The sequence below is a fragment of the Stigmatopora argus genome, chromosome 2, assembly GCF_051989625.1.
Source record: "Stigmatopora argus isolate UIUO_Sarg chromosome 2, RoL_Sarg_1.0, whole genome shotgun sequence".
Taxonomy (NCBI): Eukaryota; Metazoa; Chordata; class Actinopteri; order Syngnathiformes; family Syngnathidae; genus Stigmatopora; species Stigmatopora argus.
The window spans coordinates 18,006,679-18,030,168 of NC_135388.1; the positions used below are offsets into that span (position 1 = coordinate 18,006,679).

General features: G+C 41.6%; 1 protein-coding gene across 1 annotated transcript; it reads left to right on the plus strand.

Moving 5' to 3' along the window:
* The first annotated feature begins 1,515 nt into the window (after positions 1-1,515).
* On the plus strand, positions 1,516-18,210 carry glceb (glucuronic acid epimerase b). The gene is made up of 5 exons (XM_077594813.1): positions 1,516-1,732; positions 7,997-8,514; positions 9,849-10,094; positions 16,475-16,767; positions 16,974-18,210. The coding sequence occupies exons 2-5, from the start codon at positions 8,007-8,009 to the stop codon at positions 17,703-17,705; spliced, it is 1,779 nt and encodes a 592-aa protein (XP_077450939.1). The 5' UTR covers positions 1,516-1,732; positions 7,997-8,006; the 3' UTR covers positions 17,706-18,210.
* The last annotated feature ends 5,280 nt before the right edge of the window (positions 18,211-23,490 follow it).

The following is a 23,490-nucleotide window of genomic DNA, read 5'->3' on the forward strand; positions in this document are numbered from 1 at the left end:
AAAAAAAAATGTCCTTCCTGTGTGGGCTTTGCGTGTTCTTCTCGTGCCTGCGTGGGTTTTCTCCGGGTTCTTCAGTTTACTCCCACATCCCAAAAACATGCATGATAGGCTGCTTCAACACTAATTGCCCTGGAATTGGCTGGCCACCGATTCAGGGGTCCTCGTCTTACTCCTCACAGTTGGCTGGAATAAGGCTCTAGCACCCCTGCTACCCTTGTGAAGATAAGCAGAACAGAAAATGAATGTTAAGTTTGTATCACTCATCATGTGGACTGGACATCATACTTACCATATGGTTAACTTGATCAGACCTCCGTTGACAATCTGTAATAGAGGGTAAATGTGGAATACAAATACGTATATGCAAAATCTTTGCAAGTCTTTGAGTCTTATTGGATTGGATTGGATAACTTTATTCATCCCGTATTCGGCAAATTTCGTTGTCACAGTAGCAAGAGTATGTATGTATGTATTATGTACCTAGATTCAGCAATTATAGTGTATAAAATTGAAGAACAACACAGCACCTTCTCGGGCGGCCCGGTGGTGCGAGTGGTTAGCGTGTTGGCCTCACAGCCCTGGGTTCAAATCCAGGTCAGTCCACCTGTGTGGAGTTTGCATGTTCTCCCTGGGCCTGTGTGGCTTTTTTTCTGGGTACTTTGGTTTCCTCCCACATTCCAAAAACATGCACGATAGGCTGATTGGACACTCTAAATTGCCTCATGGTATAGGTTTGAGTGTGCATGGTGTTCCGTCTCCTTGTGCCCTGGGATCGGTTGGCCACCGACTCAGGGTGTCTCCCGCCTCTGGCCTGGAGTCAGCTGGGATAAGCTCCAGCACCCCCCGCGACCCAAATGAGGATAAATAGGTTCATAAAATGAGATGAGAGAGTACCTTCTCGTTGAGCTGTGCGCAGCTCAGGCTCACTGAACCAAAAACCTCCTAAAACAGACATTAATTGCTTGATTGTCACCAAATGAGCTCACAAAAAGCTACTCTGCCTGAAATTTGCTGCTGCTTTTTACACAGGCGTTGATTGTCACAGACAGTACATTAGATCAATCACAAAGTTTCAAGAGGTCTCTATAATTTGACACAAACAATTCACTATATTGCAGTACACTTGTTCACAAATCACAAAGTATACAAGCACACACACAAACTCATATCGACAATGTCATTCACTCTCCACTACTCTATCTCATCATACAGATTAGGTGGTCAGAAAGAGACTTGCTGCTATTTGAAATTTGAAAACGCCAAACCACATGAAAACATAATTTGAATGTCATAAATTCAGTGAGAAAAGAGGATGGAGGAAATCACTCATTATTTACGTCCGCAACTGTTGTACCAGCCAAAATCCTGGCTGGGAAATCCACCGACGCAAGATGGCCGTTCATTACATACACCGCTAAAGCCTCTTTTATACATCTAGCATTTATACACGCGGTCACTATGGGTGTTGACAAAGAAACGGGCCATATTGATTGGTCCGTTATATTCACGTTCTCGCTCGCGATCGTCAAAATCTTTGCAGCTCCACCAAGTAGACCCTTCACCGAGCGGTGGTCAGTCGCTGTCGTGCTGGAGGCGGTGCAGTCTGTCCTCTTTTACTAGACTCTCCCTGGTCTGAAGTCTGGATTTTGTAAACTAGACAACGCACGAAAACAATCACTGCCAGAGCAGAAGAAGACTCCGCTCTTCTCTGTAATCGCCATTGATGCTGCAGGTAAGGTCGCAAACAGCACGCCTTATAGGCTTGCCTTTTTTACACTCATATGCACAGCTAGCTGGGTCACACTTATATTTAACGACCTAGTGCAAAAACAACAACAACAAAACCAAACAAAATATAACTCTTATTGCTCTCTCAAAATGTTTTTAATGACTTTATGTCCCGTGTATATAAGAGCATCGAGCACATAGGCATGTATGAACAGAACCCCAAAGAAGAAGAATGCCGCAACTTCAGAGCTTGCCGTTCCTCCCGGGGATGTCAAACCACCCTTAGCTTTCATGCTAACGGCATAATATAATTGTATTTTGCCTCTTGTTCACTTATGAAACGATATATTGGGGTAATCGCTGTTGTAATGGGGATACACCAGGAGGTTCAACACATGGTACTTCAATGCCAACAACTATACGAACTTACCTCTCTCTCCCCCTGTTTATTTCCTGGAAGTCAAGCCACACTGGCTTAGCTTTTACTTTAATCTCTTCTCTCCGCAATCATTCTGATTCTGACCCGTTGCAAAATGCACGAAATGATCCGGAATTTTAATCACAAATTGCTTGCTAATCTGTTGCTGTTCCATTTATGTAAACTAAAGGAAACCAACACTTCTTGCCAATGTACAATAGTTTGTCTATTGTAGTTATTTCACTGAAGCTACTGTACTTCATTCACTTGAAGGAAATTATTCAATTTTCTTAGCTTTCCGCCATTCAACATTGTTATTTAGTTCAAGAATTTTTGTTTTTAATGGCCTGCAGCAAATGATGAAAATATGGAATATAGCCCCATAAGAATTAAGTATTTCACTGTGTTTTTAAATCGCATTAAACGTTAAAAATATATTATCTAAAATACAAATAATAAAAATATAAAATCATATACGTTTTTATTATTTATATTTTAGAGCAGGGATCACCAACATGCTGCCCATAGCTCCATACATAGGTAGTCCCTTAGGTAGGCCTGGCCGATGTGACAATTTTTTTTTCACGATTAATTAAATGCATAAATAAAAGAAAAATCAGTTAATAATTATCATGATAACTATTACATCTTTGTCTCTTTCAAATTTGAAACTTCAAACTGCTGTCAATTAAGTAAATCAATTACTTTCCTCGTTATTCAATTATGAAAGTAGCTGTTACCTTATTTTATAAGAAAATAGAATATAAAATATGATTTTTTTAAAAGTATTTTTGTTGTTCTATTGTGCGATAAAGATAAGACAACTACCTGTACACTGAAAAGTAATGGATAATACAACCTGCTGAATTTTTGACAGGCATCCTTATGTTTCTGAATTTGCCTTCAAACCAAAAGATGCTGTGCAATATGAAATAAATCAAATTAACTGAAGACATCACCATTGGCAAGCAGGTCATTTTTCTTTGTCTTTCTGCAATATTACAGTTCTCATTAATTAGGGCGGTGCCAATATGCCACAAAAACAAGGCGTTCCAGCACCAGGTAATAAGGTTGACTTTTTCCAGAGAAGTGTATCAAAATGAGAACCGGGCAAGAGGAACCCCTTTTTGCAGAGTCAAGTGCCTCTCGGCTGGCTAGATGGTGAACAGAGGGTGGGTGTTGCGGGGGAAAATGTGACAAAGACAGGAACAGGCTGTGACAAAAGTATTGTACTGAAGCACAGCAAAATCATATGTATAAATTTAAATGCTGCATTATTTATAGCGTCTAGGCCTAGTGTTGCTCAGTGACAACCTACAGATGGCTTTTGTCAGTGCTCTGTGCTGAGATTGGTAGGTGCAGAAGAACAATTAAAAAAAAAAAAGTACTTTCAATATTTTTCAGACTATAAGTTGCACTAGCCAAAGTTCAATGCACAATGAAAGGGAAAAATTTGTTTCCAACATTAAAAAACAGCAATTTGTTGGCCGTCAGAGTGAAAAAAAATAAGACGTATAACCCGCACTTGAGTATAAGTTGGAGTCCCATCCAAAATATGAAAAGTAAGTGTGACTCAAGAATACAGTATTTATTTTATTGATGCATGACTAATCTGCCATTACCTACTAGTTGGAACACCACATCAGTGTTTGAGTTGCCGTTTGTACTTACCGAATCCAAACCTTGCCTTAACATTTACAGTCATGTGGCATTATTGTCTTTTTATGTTTTTGCTTGATTTTTCTCAGTAATCATCTGATATGGCATTTTTCATGGATTATAATTTGACTTGTGATGGGGTGGCGTGTGAAATCCCACTCATCTCTTCATTATAAAATGGTATTTGGAACGTTTGGCCATGTTCGTGTACTGTGAATGTCGGTATTTTCTCTTTGGTGCAGTCTAAAAGATTCACATAAGGACTAAGGGTGCACAATGAATATTGTCATCCTTCACCACTTCGCGGCTTCAACATTTACCGCCTCAGTACAGCGGTATTTTTATATTACGTATCCAAATAAAAAATGTTCATAGAAATATCAAAATTCACCCTGAAACTCGCAAAGTGGAAGACGGGAAAGGAAAAATGGCGGAAGTCAGGCACCGCCACCCAACTGAGCGCCAAAGAAGCGAAACTTAAAAACTTATAAAAGGCCGAGAAGGACGACATCTTGCCATTTCCTGTTTTTTTTCGGATTGGATTTCGCATCGCGCACATCACCTCGTGGAGGAACACCACACCTAGCCTATTCCAGCATTGTTTGGATTTCAGATCACTCTTCAAAAATGCCTATCGGGGTCCTGCGCTATCTAAGGCATCCAATGAGTTCAAGAAAAAACTTAACATGCCAGTGACCGAAAAAGTGATGTTGCTTGATATGGTGAAGGCGGGCAATAACTATCCCCAAGTAAGCATGCCATTATGACTAAAATGAATCTACCTTTCGTTGCAACAAGAAGAAAGCGAACATTCAGTAAACTGCAACAACATCCTTTTCCAAGGACACCAAGCGAGTGGTAACCACATAAAAACATTTAATATTGAGAATGCCCTAGGATCCCGAATTGTGAATTTGGGGATTTGAGTAGTGCTTCTAAATTTGGAAAATTCCATGGTACGCCGCCAAAAAAACAATAAATACACTATCCACGTTTGCCACAGTCAGTGTCTCTTTCTGACCAGTGAGATGATTATTTATTGTGTTATATTTTAGCAGTGTTTTACATGAGCCAAGGCTTCCTGTGAGAGACACAGTTTGACAAATGTTTTCTTTAGACCCGTACATTGAAGGCAGCTATGATGAAAAAGAGCAGCATACACACAAACCCCGACGTGCTTCAAAGCTCTGTCCCTAATTATTTCTCTGTACCATCCCCTTTTATTGGTTCAATCTGGAATATCGTCAACTGGGGGCTGTTTACACAGAGAAACTGGTACAGAAATCTACAGCAATTGTTTCGTGGATTGGCCTCATGTTTGATGGCAACAGCGAATCCGGAAAATAAAGATACACACTTGTTTGCTGGCTCCAAAGTAAAAAAAAATGATTGTGGGGCTTGGTCTGCAGCTGTATAGGAGGATCTTTGTAACATTTTCACCGTATGTGCAGTTGTTTGGGTGTTAATATATCATAAACATAACGGCAATAATGTAGACTCATTTAAAATTAGTGGTCAAAATCTCTATATAAACATTTTAAAGCCAGAAAACGGCAGTAGCAGTACCCAACAGACTCCCAACCCTAAATAGGATAAACATTGGAAAAATGCTAGTTAGTTAGTAAAGATCAGCCTGAATTTGTTTTTACATTTTTAAGAGCATGTCTTTCTGATGAATGGTGATATTTGTCTATGCAGACTTTTGAGAGGAAGGAAAAAACCTCTTCCACCCTCATCCATCCTTGGGTCCTTTGTATTCATATTTTCATTCATATCTGCTCTACACAAAGCAATATATATACCTTCAAAGGCTCTTTAAATCTTCCTGCTCTCTGCCAAAATAATTTTTGAACACCCAACAGCATGAGCTGCTTAATATTCTAAAGTAGTCAGTGCCTTTTTCACTGAAGTAACAAGGCTCAGAAGATGCAAGTCTTGTTGTAGTATGAAAGGCAGCTGGAGTACAGCCCTCTTCTTCAGAATCCCATTAAGATGTAACAGAAGTTCAGAGCTTGTCATCAGCATGGTTAGATTGATGGACTTTCTGGTCATATAGGTGTACATTGTTTTAAAACTAATTCTAGTTGCTTATGCATTTAAAAAAATATTCCCATTTACAGCTTGGGGTAAGTCAGTCCTATTGTATCTGTAGCTTTGTTGGGGGGTATTTGCTTGAATCAGAATCTGTATATGCATCAAAACATAAAAGACGCTTCTCAATCATTTTTTCCCCCAAAACAACACTAAAAACACTACTATAATGCCAAAGATGAAAGATACAGTATCACAAATGACCGTTGGGTCACTGTATTCAATTCTCAAAATTCACAAAAATGTCAGGAACAGTCATTGGCATGTTTAACAACACTCACTGGTGTATGGTCTTTTCAGGCTGCAAAACACAAGTTACGGTAGATCAGCCTCACTCTACTTTGAAAACACTGAATTACATTCCTCATTTTCTACGGTTTCCAAATGGTCACTACTCCTCATCCTTCCTTCCTCCAGCTATCCATTCAGCCCCACTATCTTATACAGACCAGCGCCAGTGACATTTGCACTTGACAACATTGGACGGTTGTAAAAATGCTGCCCATTCAGTTGCGTAAAAACAATAAACAGACCCATAGCCATCAGGACGTGGCAGTCGACTAGTGCCAATATTCTGCCCAGTAGCAACAGTGGTGTCACAAAGTATGCTGCTGAAAAGATGCAATGAAAGAAAACACAGTACTGTATATCATGTGCATCCCAGTGGAAAAAAATCATGTTTTGTAAAGTGAAAAAAATAATAATTTTTCCATTGTATAATAGTGGCGAAAAATGTAAATGAAGGGTAATATTTCTTGGAAGTAGATTAAATAGCTGTTGTCAGACAGTACTGTTTTAGCCAATCAAATGTGAGAATCTCATTGACCACCCACCTTAATATGCACGGCAATGGACCATACATGCTTTTATGGAAGTGAAACAAAGTAAGGTTTGAAATAGAAGTGGTACATTGATGTTCGGTTGCTCATAACGACTAAAGAATTAAAGAATGTAGAAACAAAACATCCTTATGGCAAAAGACGTGAATCTAATCTTATGTTCTGTGTTCATGTAACTTTAGAACACTATTGTGTGGTGCTTGAAAAAAGATGTTGATGTTAAAAATGGCTGGGAGTGAAGTAGTTAACAAACACTTGTTCAGTGGAAAGTTTTAGTGGCAGCCTGTTAGTTGCTTTATTAAACAGTGTCACCTGTTTAAAACAATATAATGATTCTTGGCCTAGTATATTGAAAACCAACTGGGTTTGGATAAGTCAACATATCGAAGAATTACTCGAATCAACTGTGAATTCAGAGTTATCTTGTAGAGGAAATGCACACTTTTATGTTATTAAATAATGGATAAGCAACAAAAAGAAGCCCAGACTTGTGTGGTGTAATTGCTAAACACTTAAAGGGACAATTTTGTGGTAAAAGAAAAGTTTATTCAAATCTCTACACACTCAAAGGTGTTTGGCCTGGATGCTTGAAAATCATGCAGGCTGAAATGTACTGTACACTGAATCATAAAACAAGAAACTATCGAATAGGGTTTATCTTGGTCACAGCCATGCAGATTTGAGTTGATTATTGCTGGAGTACTAGCATCTCTTAGGATTAAACTTAATTTGGTTACTCATTTTCCCTTTTTTGTGTACTTTTTTAAATGAGCTATTTGCATTTATTGTCCTGGTTCATCTTGGTTACAGCAATGCAGTTTTAAGTTGATTATTGCTGCAGTACTAGCATCTCTTAGGATTAAACTGAATTTGGCTAATGATTTTTCCTTTCTTTGTGTACTTTTTTTTTAAATGAGCAATTTGCATTTATTGTCTCAGTGAAAGCTTTGCAATTGATTTTTATTGGCTCTGCAATATGCTAGAGAAAGATCACGGAGACGGATTGATTATTCCTTTCCCAGCAGATAAGTTCAGCTTTTTTAATTACAATGCTAAATTTGGCTATCAAGTCAAGCTACTGACAAGATGTTTGTGTCTTGTTCTCAAATTTAAAGAATTCAGTTTAACATAGTTTGACATATATGGCTTCCGCTTTATTGCTGATGGGTAGCACAGTAAGATTTATGTTGGATCTACAACAGCTCCTTTGGGAGTCCAATGTTGTTTATTGAATTAATTTTTTCCCTTGTTCTTCTTTCAGAGTTGTGACCATGCGTTGCCTGGCTGCTCGGGTCAACTATAAGACCCTCATTGTCATCTGTGCACTCTTCACGCTCATCACTGTGTTGTTGTGGAATCGTTGCTCTAGTAACACCTCCATACGTTTTTTACCACGAGCTGCTTTGGTGGCACCAAGTCCAAGGGAGACAGACAGCAGCTTGGGCAGCCAACAACACCCTCCACAACCTCCGGAACCCCCACCTGTTGTTGGAGGAACCAAATATGAGGACATTGACTGCCTTATCAATGATGAATCCACGATCAAAGGCAGACGTGAGGGTGGAGAGATCTATATGCCCTTCAGTTGGATGGAAAAATACTTTGAGGTGTATGGAAAAATGGTACAGTATGATGGCTATGAACGCTTTGAGTTTCAGCATAGTTACTCAAAGGTTTATGCACAACGGGAGCCCTATCACCCAGATGGCGTCTTTATGTCATTTGAGGGCTACAATGTGGAGGTCCGGGACCGTGTCAAGTGCATAAGTGGAGTGGAAGGTAAGGCTATTTTTAGAAATTGTTATTGTTGTTGTTGTTTTACTTTTCAGACAGTGTATAACTTCAGTTGGTCTTTCATTGTTAAATTGGAGACAACACGGTTCTGGTTTAATCCCATGATCAGACCACTTGATACGGCTAATAAAGAGCAAATTTTTGTAATGTTCTCCTATTTGAAAGCCCTCAACAGCAAAATAATCCTTGGGTACAAAGATATTACTGAATTGAATCACAATATATCATCCTCTCATCATCATAGATAAAAAATGATCTTATATATAGATACCGTATTTATTCGAGTATAACACGCACTCATAATTTGTGACTAAAGATTAGACTGGTAACTGGCAAATGCTGAGCACCTGTCGCCTTGACAAAACATTTATTCCCAACATATGGTACAGAAACCTGGTAAAACTACCAGTATGAACACAATTCTCAAATTGATTTTACAATTATAAATTCTTAAAGTATAATTCATCATCATAGTATTTTAATTTTTTCAAAGTCTGATTCATCATCATCAGATTCACCATACACTTGATTCCATTCTTCTTGAGTTCTTTTTTCTAAGTGTGATCACCAGCCAATAGAATGGGCTCTCGTGCCCCATCTGGTAGACAAAGTCAGGTTTTACGTCACCGGCGGAGGGCAGTGTTTCAATGACTTGTGTATCATTATAATGTGATGCGTGCTTTGAGTAAAAACTGTCCATTTTCTTTTCACATCTGAGGAGGGCTTTTTTCATGTGGATATAAGTTGGATACGACAAAATAAGTAATTCTAAGATAAGCAATGTGTTACTACTGTTCACCAAAACAAACAGACACCTAGGAGCAAAGTCAGATAAGCTCCTTCACTCCACACGAAGATATGGCTTGATGGCTTCGCTCGCATAAAATCCGCAAAGGTGTAACAGCCTCTATTTTCCAACAGAAATATATTTTCTTCCGTAAACACAAGCGACACATGACGACGTTTCGCTCCACACTGCTAGTTGCAAATGCTTTGGCATTATATGATCAGCTACACTAGCACAATACAACAACAAAAAATGAAAGAAATCCAAATACACCGTCATGACAAACATTTTATTCAGTGCATAGTGAAGCATAGGTCCTGAAAAGAATCTAATCTATTTGGGAAACAAGAAATATCAAACTGTTAATAAAAAAAGACTGAACTCTAACTACAAAGAGTTCATTCTTCTGGTGTTAATTTCACTACTGTCAGGTTTGCCTGAGAACTATATAACAAGGCTTTCTGCATTTGAAGATTCTGAAAAAAAATGTCACGGTGTCCTGTTAACATTTCTACTCTTTTCTCTTCTAAAGGTGTGCCTCTGTCCACTCAGTGGGGTCCTCAGGGTTACTTCTATGCCATCCAAATTGCTCAGTATGGCTTGAGTCATTATAGCAAAAATCTGACAGAGCGACCACCCCACCTGGTTGTTTATGATACAGCTGAGGAGAGAGATAACCGGGCCAGCACAGCAATGTGGAGTGTGCCAAAGGGCTGCAGTCTCAGCCGTGTCCAGGACAAAAGCCGTGCTTCCTCAGTTCGCCAGTTCAGTGCTCCAGGTATGTAAGCATTCCACGAGCCCAGGCGTACCCTGGGGTAGGGAGCTTATCACTTGTTAACTGTGGCTGTAGGATGTTCAATATGAGTTACGCCCTCAAGACAGAATAGTTTGTCTGCATGCTGTGGGTCACAGATACAATGTCTCGATAGCCGAAGACTATTTGCATGCACTGAGCTCATAGCATTATAGCAGATTCATAGAAATAATGTTAATCAAAGAAATACAGACAATTTACAATAAGTGCAAAACTAATTTGACACTCAAAAGTATTGACAGTTAGCCACCTGTTATGCATAGACATTAGGAAGTGAGCTCTGCCACCAATAGTGTAAAAATGGTAGTCAATGAAAACGACTTGATGAGTTCATATTTTATAACTAACAAGTAATATTATCCATTATAGTAAAATTATAATTTCTCACAATGCTACCGGGTTACAATGTCCTAGACCTATGACGTTTTAACTTTACGACGCCCGTGCCTCATATGCCATTAAGTCCCTTGCGCCATAGTTTCTGCTTAGCTAATGGTTAGTGCTTGTCTGGGTTTGTGCACCAGGAGTATTTTGCTTTTTTCGTTCTATTTTTTCCCCCACAATATGGCCTAAAGGAGATAACAGGGTCTTCTTGGTTTAGCCAAAAAAAGTAGCAATTGCCATGGAAAATAAACCTAACATCATAAAAAGAACGGACAAAGAAGATACCGTGCACAATAAGGAAAATGCAGCATTTAGCCCAAAGTTAAATTGTTGCGCATACACACAGCCTTTCTCGAATGCAGTTTTGTGGTCATGCAGACCTTATGTTGCCAACAGTGAAAGTACAAGCCTCATGTTGCAATGTTGATGTGATAAGTGCTGTGTTTTTGGGCATTCCTAAAACACCCCATGTGTCTGATTAGCATCATTGAGGGAAAGGTGTTGGAGTTGGTCCGTTGGCTATGGCATGTAGTAGTTATGTTCTGTGCTTTCGGTTGCAAAATCATTCAGTGGAAACATCAGCTCTCCAAATTGTAAAACAAAAATTAATTTATCGCTTTGCTTTAGCAAAGTTGAAATTGATGGCATAATTCAAGGTAAGGATTCTGACAGTAGTCAACTAATCATTGTCTTTATCGCGTGACGAATTAGAATGCAAAACACCGGCTAGTGCCTTGGTGTCTCTGTTCCGCTGAATTGATAGTTTATTGCGGTTGTATGAGTACAATGAAATGCCTTCCACGTACGGCCCGACTGGACAGTTATAATATCACATACTACATTGGAGGGATATAGGCCAGGCTGCCTCTGGACTCGCCATTGACGGCACTCTAGAAACAGTGTGAACATGAAAGCAATGGGTTGGGAAGAGTGAAAAAAAAGTGGCCTTTCTCTCCGCTTTGAAGGAAGAGGAATGACGGGTAGGGGAAAAAACAACATTAAAAGCAGTAGACTTGGCAGCACAAGTAGGGACACTGACCTATAAGGTGTCATTGTTAACAACTTTTCATTGCCAACACATCATTTTTAATTAGTCAAAGCAGTTTTCAGTGAATCGTTTTGAGCAAAACAAAAGAATAGGCTTCTCACTGGGTGGTCCACTTCGTTCTATGTGCTTAAAAAAATACAAAATAAAATGCTGGTCGCAACAGCAATAAAACTAAATAGATAAGGGCGCAAAAATAAACGTATCTTCGCTTCCGGTAACAGGCTCTGGCTCGCTGGCCAAAAGTGAAATTAGATTATCACTTTTTTTGCGTTTTTTTGTGTGTTTATTTTAGAAAGAAAAGGACGGGTTCCGACTCTGTACACACTGTTCTTTCGGATTCAGTAAAGTGGCCCCTGTAATAGAGCCTTTTAAGCGGTTGTATTGGGAAATTGTGACCTGACATTTTTCCACGCAGACCTTAGTGTGCAAGCGAGCTCCCATGATTCTCGAAAGTACCTGCTGTTTTTCTGTATTTGTCTTCAAGTGTGCTGCTGTCTGTACTGTAACTTCCCTCTCCTCCCTTTTCAGCCTTTCATCATCAACACTTTCTTTGCAGTTGCCAAGCTCTACATTTTTTCCCTCCCTCTCCTGTCCTTGCTCACCTTGGTTTATGGCTCAACTCACAACCATTGCTCTCTTGCCTTGGCGTTTTCATCATTACTCCCAAGTGTTTTCTCAGCACTCTTTAGCCTCTATTTATCTCTTTTGTCTAGCTGCAAATTTCAGGCTTTCGTCTAGCAGTGTTTACTGATTTCTCCACTACTTGTCAGCCCTTTTTTTACTGCCAAGACATTGCAATTTGCAATCACACTTACTCCATCTGTTACAAGTCCATAGTCTGCTATCTCATCAAAAAACATTCTTTAAATTTGGAATATTGTTTTCCTCCACTGATATCGGCACTTTTTGTTGTCTGCTTCTGCTTTTTTATGTTACTTTATCTTAGGTGCAAGTGTTGCCCACCATCTCAATTCCTCTGACAAGAGGATAAATTGTTGCTCCTCTGATAACCCAGTAACTGAGCTGCTGCTGATTTTTGTACTCTCCACCACTGACTACCTTTATTGCTCCCCAGTTGGTTGAATCAGCCAGAATCCACTGCACCATTCTTATTTTTAAAGAATTTTTTTGAATTACTTCAATAGAAATTCTGTAATTAACATTTGTCAGATCTGACTATAAAAAAGACATGCCATAAAAATGCATATTGTCATAAAAAGGAACTCTGAATATCACACATCAGTGCCAATAATATATACCAAGGAACCTTTTTGACAGAGCCATAAACAATTCATATTTTCTAACGTTATTTCTTGAGAGCCATTCTCAGAATTGAAAGGTAAAAATACATTATATTTTTTGTCATTTCACCACTTTTAAAGTACAAAGTCTGAATTCTTTTAACAACATTGTTATGCTTTTGCTAATAAAGTGTTATCAATGATATGCATGCAGAAGAGTAATAAAAAACAAAATTATGATTAAAGTGGTGGTAGAGGTAGCGTCAACACCACAGTGCATTCGGGACTCCGCTATCTCACTAGTGATTTCCAGATCTTACCTCAGAGGTTAGTGGAGCGCCATATGCACCCATGGAAAGAGCCACATATGGCCATAGGTTCCCTACCCCTGATGCATACCATGGGGGACCAATTTTGTCACTCGTCACTTCCATTGTTGCCCGCACTATGACAATAATTTAGTAGGTATTGCCATTATAACAGTCTATTAATGAAAATATTTTCAATACATATTGCGAGTCTTAATTACCTTCCATTTTATACATTGTACTTAATCAATTGGACGAATCATATATTGTGGTTGTTGAGTTTATTAGGAGAACATGAGGAAATTCGAGATTGTTTGGTTTACAGGTAGCAACTCCATGAGTAGCCCTTACTGGGAGTCCCTCAACAGAGATTAACCAGAATATACATATCACAACATAATCAGACAGGTTTTTGATATTTACTCGTAAAGACAAGCGACATGGAAGATAAGTGAATTTAAAAAAATCATTGCACAATTCTAAACGGGGGGATATTTTTACTGCTAGCACATATCCCACTCCCGTCCCGTTTTCCCCCTAAACATTTTAAGATCAAGCCTTCACTAATTTAATTATGCCATTTGACATTGCAACCGATCTGCATAGTAATCTATTCAATGAAGCTGGTCACTGTCCAAATTGATTTTATTCCAAAACCAATTTCTCCAAAGAAATTATGTGGAATTGCCCTTTATCACTAGCAAGCACCATCTCAGCAATATACTTATTGGCTGTACAGTGGTACCTCTAGATACGAGCAGCTCTACCTACGAGATGCTCGAGATACGAGGAAAATTCCGAGCAAAGGCTGGAGGTTAACAAGGCAGATGTGAATGATCTAATTGCCGAGCACCATGAAGAACTGATGACACAGGATTTAATCGAGCTACAGGAGAGTGAACATTTGGAGGTGTTGCGGAACTCATAGCGTGGAGTAGGTGGAAGAGGGGGGCCGCCTGGCAACAAAGGATATCAAAGACATGCTAGCGAAGTGGCAAAAGAGTTTTCTGATTTTGTAGAAAAGAGGCACCCTGAGAAGCTGGCAAGTGGTCGCGTGTTATCATATTGTGAGGAAATTTGTGCGCATCATTTTCGAAATATTTTGAAGGGAAGGCAATAACAAACAACTCTTGATGCGTTCCTTTTACAAACTCCCGCTGAATGTCCGGGTGGAGTCAACCCGGAGAACAAAGGTAAAAAAAATAATAAAACAAAATTAGAATTCAGTTGTGTAAAGTTACATTAAACGTATTTTTGAGTGTCTGTATGTTAATTTAACTTAATTTAAATTTGTTTGTTCTGTTTCGAGTGCGTCGCTGTGGAAAACTCACTTTTAAGACATTAGATTGCTGAAAATGTATACTTTTCTTCGGTTAGAATGAAAATCTACACCCGTACTCTACACGCAATGACAAATTATACAGCAGTAATTATAAGTGTATTTAAGTGTATAAGTAATTAGTTTTAAATGGCACTAGTCTAGAGCTGTCCTGCCTTGTCCATGAGTCCCATCTACATTGACTGTTGTCATCTGGATATTTAGGCTGCCTTAACATACTTGTGAACATGGTCAGCTCAGCTAAATTTAAAGTGGGCATAACTACATGACATTTCCGCCACCTTCTGCTAAACAGCTCCAGTGAAGTGGAATCTCGTCTATATTCTTTAACCATCCTTTATTGATGGCACAGTAATCACATGGCCACAGTACAAATCCACTTAGTCTCTGCATTTTCCTTAAGTAATGGATTTATGAGTGCATTAAAGAATCGTAGTCATCCAGAGGCTCCTGCCAGACTGTCTCTCCCTCCTCTTCATTTCTCCTCTGATGAGTGCCTTTTGTATCTGGCCCTCGCCTTGTTCTACTATCTTGGCGTATGCTTTGTGAAAAATCTTTCTCTTATAGTCAATTGTCTTCTCATTAGGCCCATTTCCATCCTGTTTGCTTTCCGACTGGCTTTATTCAATTATACATGCTATGTGACCCATTTATTTTATTACTTTTTACCATTTTTTTCCTCACCTAGTTTTAAGGGGCTTCATCTGAGAAATTTTCTGATCTTTTTTTGGCTGTGCAGCACAAGGAATTATTTCCAAAGAGGGGATTACTCTGAGAACTGCTGGCACTTCTGGGGATTGAAATGAATTCTCAAAACCTTCTGATCTACTTGCACTGACTTTAAAATGACTTAATTCAGAGAAAGAGGGGTAGCAGCACATGAGCATTAGGCTGAAAATTCAGAACGGAAAGTTTCTGCTTTGCCACTTGAATTCATAATTTGCCGATATTGCTCTCCTTTTTATTCTTTTTGTTATAATAATAATGTTATAAATAGTAAATAAGTGAACTATATTGTGGAGGAAATTGTTCTTTCCATTGTTCTTTGATTTGTAACGATGTGTGTCATGTTTTTGACATGTCCTGTTTTGTTCTTAGGAACACTAAAAGGGAGTAGAAATAGTCTGTTGTCATCTGAGATCACTCGTATTCTTGAAATTTAGGTCATTCTTTTTCCACACTTACAGGTAATCTACCCCAGAGTCAGCCAAACTTAGACCAGTTTATAAATGGCTTCAACATATTTAGGAAAAAATCTCTAAGGATTTCAGAACCATTTAGATTGACGGTAAACAATGTGCATTTTTCCTGGTGCTGTGGCAGAGGGGTCCCAAGTTGTGACTATAAGGTAGTATATACCAAATGTTTTGGCCGTTTTCTGTAATAATTATGTCTCATCACCAGTCCCGATTTTCTCTTCCACTTTTTGTTTTTACTCTACCACCTATGCCGATTGTGTCCTAATTGGACACGACGATGCATCACAAAGTTTCAAGCGAGTCAGTGTAACATTGGGTGTGCTTGCATGCATAAAGCGTATCAACTTTCCTGGCATGATCTATGCAAATTTTAATAGCCCTAAAGTCAGACAAGGTGTATACATGGCGTTGGTTGATTTGGCGGTGCATCGACGATTTACGTGAGAGTGATGAAAATACCCAACTGAATTTTTCTTCTTGATAGGTGCATTAGCTGTGGAGACAACCAGGTTGATTCATAGCAAATGATTTAGATTTAAATATTTTATATTCAAATTCAATCCATTCAGCCATATTTTAATGAGAATCCAGCTGTTTGCAAAGCAAGCAAACAAGACCAATTTAATCACTTAAAGATATTTTGGGCAAATTTCAATGCGAGTAGTCTCACAAACCTGAATCAAAGTTTGAGGAAAAAATAAATTAAATGAAACGAATAATAATGGAAGATCACACTTAATACCCTTGCAACAAATCCATTTTAGATTTTTTTTTATAGATTGGTTCTTATCCTACAATTTAACACATCACTTCCTCCCTAAACAGAGTCTTTGGAGGCAGTGTCACTCTCATTAGATAACAGCAAAGACTTCATCCTCAGCCTGGACATCAAATTCACCTCCAATGGCAGCTTGTCTGTGATCCTCGACACTACAGAGAAGGGCTCCCCTTTCACCATCCGCTATGTTACCAATACTCAACTCATTGCCTTCAAAGATCGTCAAATCACCTATGGCATAGGACCGCGGACTACATGGAGCACACTGACACGTGACCTCCTCACAGACCTAAGAAAAGGTGTTGGTTTATCCAACACCAAGGCTGTGAAAGCCACAAAGGTTGGTTAGATGCTTTGCTGCACGTTGTTGTTGTTGTTATGACCCTTACTTTATACAGTGTTTTTAGATTAGATTAGAACTTTATTTTCTCCCGTATTTGGGAAATTGCCTTGGTTGCAGTAGCAAGCACAGACACAGAAGACTTTGTAGACTTAGGTAAAAAAAGCCATTCTTTTTTGAATGATTGCAACTCATGTTTTCCTCAGATAATGCCCAAGCGAGTCGTGCGATTACTCTTTCAAGGACGGGGATTTGTTGACAACATCACTGTGTCTACCACTGCCCACATGGCTGCCTTCTTTGCTGCGAGCGACTGGCTAAGACGCAACCAGGACGAACATGGCGGCTGGCCCATCATGGTCACGCGCAAGTTGGGAGAAGGCTTCCGGCCATTAGACCCTGGCTGGTACTCGGCCATGGCCCAGGGTCAGGCTATGTCCACCCTTGTGAGAGCCTACCTTCTCACCAAGGATCAGGCTTACCTCAATGCTGCGCTGAAGTCAGTCGGACCCTATAAGGTCCCGTCAGCGCAGCACGGAGTCAAGGCTGTATTTATGAACAAATATGACTGGTATGAAGAGTATCCCACCTCACCTAGTTCCTTTGTCCTCAACGGCTTCATCTATTCCTTGCTGGGACTCTACGATTTGAGCGAGACAGCTGGTGAGAAGCTCGGCAAAGAGGCGGGTCAGCTCTTCAGCCATGGCATGGAATCGCTGAAGGCCATGCTCCCGCTCTTTGACACGGGGTCAGGGAGCATCTATGACCTACGCCACTTCATGTTGGGTACCGCACCCAACTTGGCTCGCTGGGACTACCACACCACGCACATTAACCAGCTCCAATTGCTAGCATCAATAGATAACTCTCCCATCTTCAAGGATGTGGTGAAGCGGTGGAAAGGCTACTTGAAAGGAAATCGTGCTAAGCACAACTAGAAAGACTTTTTAGATGCAGTGTGTGAATTCCTGCTGTATGACTGAGTGCGAAGAGCTTCTAGTGTGTGTTTGGATGCATTGCGGTAGAGTTTGGTTTTTAATTCTAAGGAATGTTTAAGTAGCTGCAGCTTTGAACTTCGCTTAGAATGTGTGCTCTGTTAAAGGAGTTGGGTTCTCTGCAGCACCAGTTGTAGCACATGTTATTTGGAGGTAAGTGATTGTAATGCACAGACTTTCTGTTTACATTCATGTTGAGTTTGTTTTTTTGTTTTGTTTTCTGGAGCGAATTACAAATCACTTATGGTAGTCCCAGTTCTACAATCATTCACTAAGCTCCTCAGATTTATTTGTTCTGTTGAACACAGTTATACATGCTAGTAAGTGTAAATAATATAGTAGAACATGTTTTCAATGTTGAATTTTATCTTAACATATGCATTACAATACTTCACTTAAACAGGTATACAAATAAGATGATTTGGAATACAAATTATTTTCAATACTATATCGGTGTCTCTGTTAGCAAGAGTAATATTAAGAATCATGTAGTACTCAAGACCATACTCTGGGACTGAGACTTAACACAAAATCATAAAAATCCATGTTTAAAATTATTTTTTTAAATAATATTTTTCCCCATCCTGTTAAGGTTGTAGTAAGTTTTTTAGGGAGCTAGAATGTTTGTAACACTACAGTTGAGCAAATTGTCATCTTATCGTTTTACAAATAGCTTTTCCTTACAATCACAGTAATATAGTTGAACTTGTGGTATTTTCCGATAAATCCTAAATCTGACCTGTCGGCCTGTTTAGGATTGAGATAAGACCATGACTTGGTAATCAAGACCTTCAAACATCGTCTCGAGACCAAGACCGATCTTGAGTTACAACACAAATTCACACAATACTGCTACAGAGATATTGTTTGGACTCTATTAGAAAACACGTTTGTTGGTAAGTTGTAAGGCCTAGTTTAAAGTCCTGATGTTAAATTGAATCAACATACTTGAGTGGCAGGAAAAAAAATCTTTTACAAGTTTATCTTTTATAGAAAATCTCTTGAATTTAAATACTTTTCTAGCTCTTTAATTAAAGTTTACAGATAAAAATGTTTGTTCTACACATCTCAGCAAGCTAGGTAAGAGGCAAAGGCAATGAAATCATTTGCACAATTCACTGAACGGCTGCAAGCGGTTTTATGTGTCAAGGTGGGACATAACAGCCAATTAAGCTTATTATTTTATGATTTCAAGTGGGTCATTTTCAATTAGGTTTTCAACAGAAACATATATATATATATATATATCCACCGATTGTGCAAGTTATCCTACTTGAAAAGATTAGAGAGGCCTGTAGTTGTCAACATGGGTAAACCTCAAACATGAGAGACAGAATGTGGGGGGAAAAAACAAAATCACATTGTTTGATTTTTAAATAATTTATTTGCAAATAATGGTGGGAAATATGTATTTGGTCAATACCTAAAGTTCATCTCAATACTCTTCAGCCAGGAGAGTGCCTCAGTCAATGCCACTTTTTCAGAGTGGTAGTGTTACGATCGGGGATGGTGGACCCCAAAGCATGCGAGGGTAGCGAGTCTGGTTCTTTCGAATCTTTATTGGAATTGTCCGAGAAACGGGCGAGCACAAGAGGGGATAGCGGAGGTTAGTCGTAGCAGGAAGGTCGGTAGCCGTGAAGTCTGTCGCGAAGTCCAGGGTGGAAGGTACAGGGTCGAAGGCGAAGTCGTCCGTGGTCTGTGAACCGTGGTCGTGGGGCAGAGTGTGGTCGGAATCCTGGGATCAAACAAGAGGTCGTATATGAATAAGCCAGTCAGGAAGAAAACCCGAGAGGGTACCTAACAGTGAACTGATAAGACGATCCCGCGGCGTGGTCGGTACTCGGACGTTTCGTCGAAAGACGTTTGGTCCCCGGACGTTTGGTCGACCGGGCGCTTGGCCGACTGGACGTTTGGCCGACCGGACGTTTGGTCGCCGGGTTGTTACTGTTGAAACCAGCTCTCAAAATTATAATCATGTGTCTTGACTAACGGAATGGGAGTTTCGTGGAAGTGAGTGCTGTGAGGGGGGTGGCGGTTATAGTTCCTGATAAAACGCTTATAGAAGTTTGCAAAGCCCAAAAAGCGTTGTAGCTCTCTTCTCCCCTTCAGCCTGGGCCACTGAGTTTCGGCTGCCACCTTTGTGGCATCCATCCGCACCTCCCCGTCGGCCACCACATACCCCAGAAAGGTGGTCTGAGGGACATGGAATTCACATTTCTCAGCCTTAATATATAGGCGGTTCTCCAGGAGGCGTTGCAACACTTTGCACACGTGCTGCTCGTGCTCCTCAAGGCTGCGTGAAAAAAACCAAGATATCATCCAGACAAACGAATACAAACTGATTTAGCACATCTCTGAGCACGTCAGTAATCAGTGACTGGAACACTGCCGGGGCAATGCAGAGGCCGAGGGCATTACTAGGAATTCGAATTGGCCCAAGGGGGTGTTGAAGGCTGTCTTCCATTCGCCCCCCTCCCGAATCCGGACCAGATGGTAGGCATTGCGGAGGTCTAGTTTTTTTGGGGGGGGAGAGTATGTACAAAGGGTATGGAGTTCAAGGGCGGTAAGACTGGTAAGGGTCGAAGATCGCCAGTCTGACTTCTTTTGTAACCGCATTTTGATGTTTTCATGGAGAAGGCGGTGTCGGGGATCAGAAGGAGGCAGCTGGTTCCAGACATCAGCTTTAAGAAGTGCTTGTAGATTGGGGCGGGATGAGAGGGCTGTAAGATGCGCCTCATGTAGGACTGCTTCGGTAGGGGTAGACCTGAGGTGGTGGGTTATGGCGTGGGCTGCTTCCAGTTTGGCAGTTTAGAGGGATTTGAGGTGAGTTTGGGCCTGCCAGGGGGCCCATGCCGGCGCTGCGTACTCTGCGAGACTTCTTTGGATGGCAATATACACCGCTCTAAGGTCATTTGGTTGCCAAACCCAAGATGTGCCACTGAGTTTGCGGAGGAGATTTATTCTTTTGGACATGGTTTGGCGGACTTATTTCGCCTGCTCCGCAAACGTGAGTTGTCGGTCGAAGGATACGCCAAGGAAAGTAGGGGTGGGGTTATGCTTGAGGGTGGTGCCATTTATTGAGATCTTTGGTTGCCATTTGGCCTCAGCTGAGTCCAGGCTGAAAAATGACGCCTCATACTTTGTGGTGTTAAGATTTACACCCAGAATCACACCCAGAAACTGCGTATGACGAAATTGGTAGTGCTTCTCCATAAGGTGCGTTTACTCGGCAAAAGACCTAAATAAGATATAGTTACGGACTTGTAATTTGGCATTCTGCTGTTCTTCTTTTTTCACCTCAGGCGCCTGAGGATTACCCTCAGCAGTGCTAGAGCTGCCACTGGAACACGGATTAGTTCATCCAGGGAGTTGCCCAGGCCGCGATGGTAGCGTCTGGTCATTAAGGCCGGACAGTGGAGCCATAGGTGTTCAGACGACTCTGTTTCCTCGTCGCACAGGCGGCAGCGATCCGAGTCGGATTTCCCCATAAGGTGGAGCCAACGGCGGAGCAGGGGGTGGTGTCCACTGCGGAAACGAATCAGGTCTGTGCAGTCTCCTTTCGATAGGGCAAGTTCTTCCTCCGTGACTTTCGTAGTGTAGGTCTGCAAAAGGCGGGGGTGGGAGAGGGGGGGGCGATCTTCACGTTGGATGATGGCGCGTCTTGTGGCTGTGTCCGGGGAGGTATGGGTTTGGTCATCTGACGAGCCAAGTTTAGCTAGGGCATTGGCCAGGTCGTTACCGCATATGTTGCAGTGGCCCGGGATCCACAGTAGCTGTAGTCGCTTAGGCGGAGGGAAAAGGGCGATGTCTCCGAATGGCGGGGTCTTGCGTGTGGGGGTTTCCCATAGCTTGGACCAGCGATTTGCAGTCACTGAGGATGATTGATGTCTGCCAGTCTGCTGTTTCCCTCAGCCAAGAGAGTGCCTCGGTCAGTGCCACTTTTTCAGAGTGGTAGTAGCTGCTGCGGGCGCCAGTGGCACCATGCCATTGGTGGATGATTGCAGTCTCCTTAATGACGACAAAACCTGCACCACCGTCCGCAGTGCCTTCTTTGGTGGCTCCATCTGGGAAGATCTGTAGGTCCGGTTCACCCATGCTTCTGATGAGCTCTTCGGCCTTATCTCTTTGGATGATGGTCGGCATGTGTTTAGAGACTGCAGTAAAGGCGGTCTGAATGGGGGGGGGGGTGTAATAGCCAGGGTGGGCAGGGGTGGGAAGAGTATGTGCAAGGGGTATGGAGTTCAAGAGCGGTAAGACGGGGAAGGGTCGAAGATCGCCAGTCTGGCTTCTTTTGTAACCACATTTTGACGTTTTAATGGAGAAGGCGGTGTCGGGGATCAGAAGGAGGCAGCTGGTTCCAGGCATTAGCTTTAAGAAGTGCTTGTAAATTGAGGCGGGATGAGAGGGGTGTAAGATGTGCCTCATGTAGGACTGCTTCGGTGGGGGTAGACCTGAGGGTTATGGCGCGGTCTGCTTCCAGTTGGGCAGTTTCAAGGGATTTGAGGTGAGTTTGGGCCAGCCAGGAGGCCCATGCCGGTGCTGCGTACTCTGCGAGACTTCTCTGGGTGGCAATATACACCGCTCTAAGGTCATTTGGTTGCCAAACCCAAGATGTGCCACTGAGTTTGCGGAGGAGATTTATTCTTTTGGACATGGTTTGGCGGACTTATTTCGCCTGCTCCGCAAACGTGAGTTGTCGGTCGAAGGATACGCCAAGGAAAGTAGGGGTGGGGCTATGCTTGAGGATGGCGCCATTTATTGAGATCTTTGGTTGCCATTTGGCCTCAGCTGAGTCCAGGCTGAAAAATGACGCCTCACATTTTGTGGTGTTAAGATTTAGGTGTGCCTCGGAACTCCACCTCCAGACTTTTTCAACCTCCGTTTGAAGTCTGCTTTCCACCTCCTCTTTATTCCTACCCCAACAAGCAAGGGCCAGATCGTCTGCATAGGCGGTGACCAGGGTGGAATCGTTGAACTTGTCGAGGAGGTCATTCATGTAGATGATGAATAAGAGGGGCAACAGGACCGAGCCTTGGGGGAGCCCTTCTTTGAAGGTTCTGCTCCTGCCGACGGTATTGTTGATCTTGACCCTGGCTGTGCGATTTGTGAGCCAGTTGGCGATCCATCTGATGAAGCGGTAAGGGGACCCCCAGGTCTGCCATTTTTTGTAAGAGACCTGTTCTCCATACCTGGTCGAATGCTTTGCTGAAGTCAAAGAAAGTTGCAAGCGTGCGTTGTCGTTGAGTCGACTGGAAGCCATCAGAGATAAACTGCGACAGTCGCAGGGCCTGGTCCGTCCTGCTTCTTCCCTTTCGAAAACCGGCTTGCCAGTGGCTGAGAAGCTGTTTATCTTCCAACCACCAGGCGAGACGGTTCACGATGAGCCTTTCCATCGTTTTGCTAAGCGTAGAGGTGAGGGCGATGGGTCTGTAGTTCCCAACGTCCTTTGGTGACTTCCCTTTTTTGAGGAAAGGGATGATGGTGGCCACTCGCCAAGCTTGTGGACACCAGCCCTCTAGCCAGCTGGTGTTGACGATATGGAGTAGTTCGGGGAGGATGTTTGCTGGGAGATTTTTTAGAACGTCCGGGGCTATGTCGTCGGGTCCAGCTGCCTTACCCGCTTTAAGTTGGGACAGCGCTGTCTGCAGTTCAGTATCGGTGAACGGGAGCTCGAGGACTTGTCGCGGTGAGCCGAGCAGTCTGCGGGTAGCTGTACGTAGAGAACGCA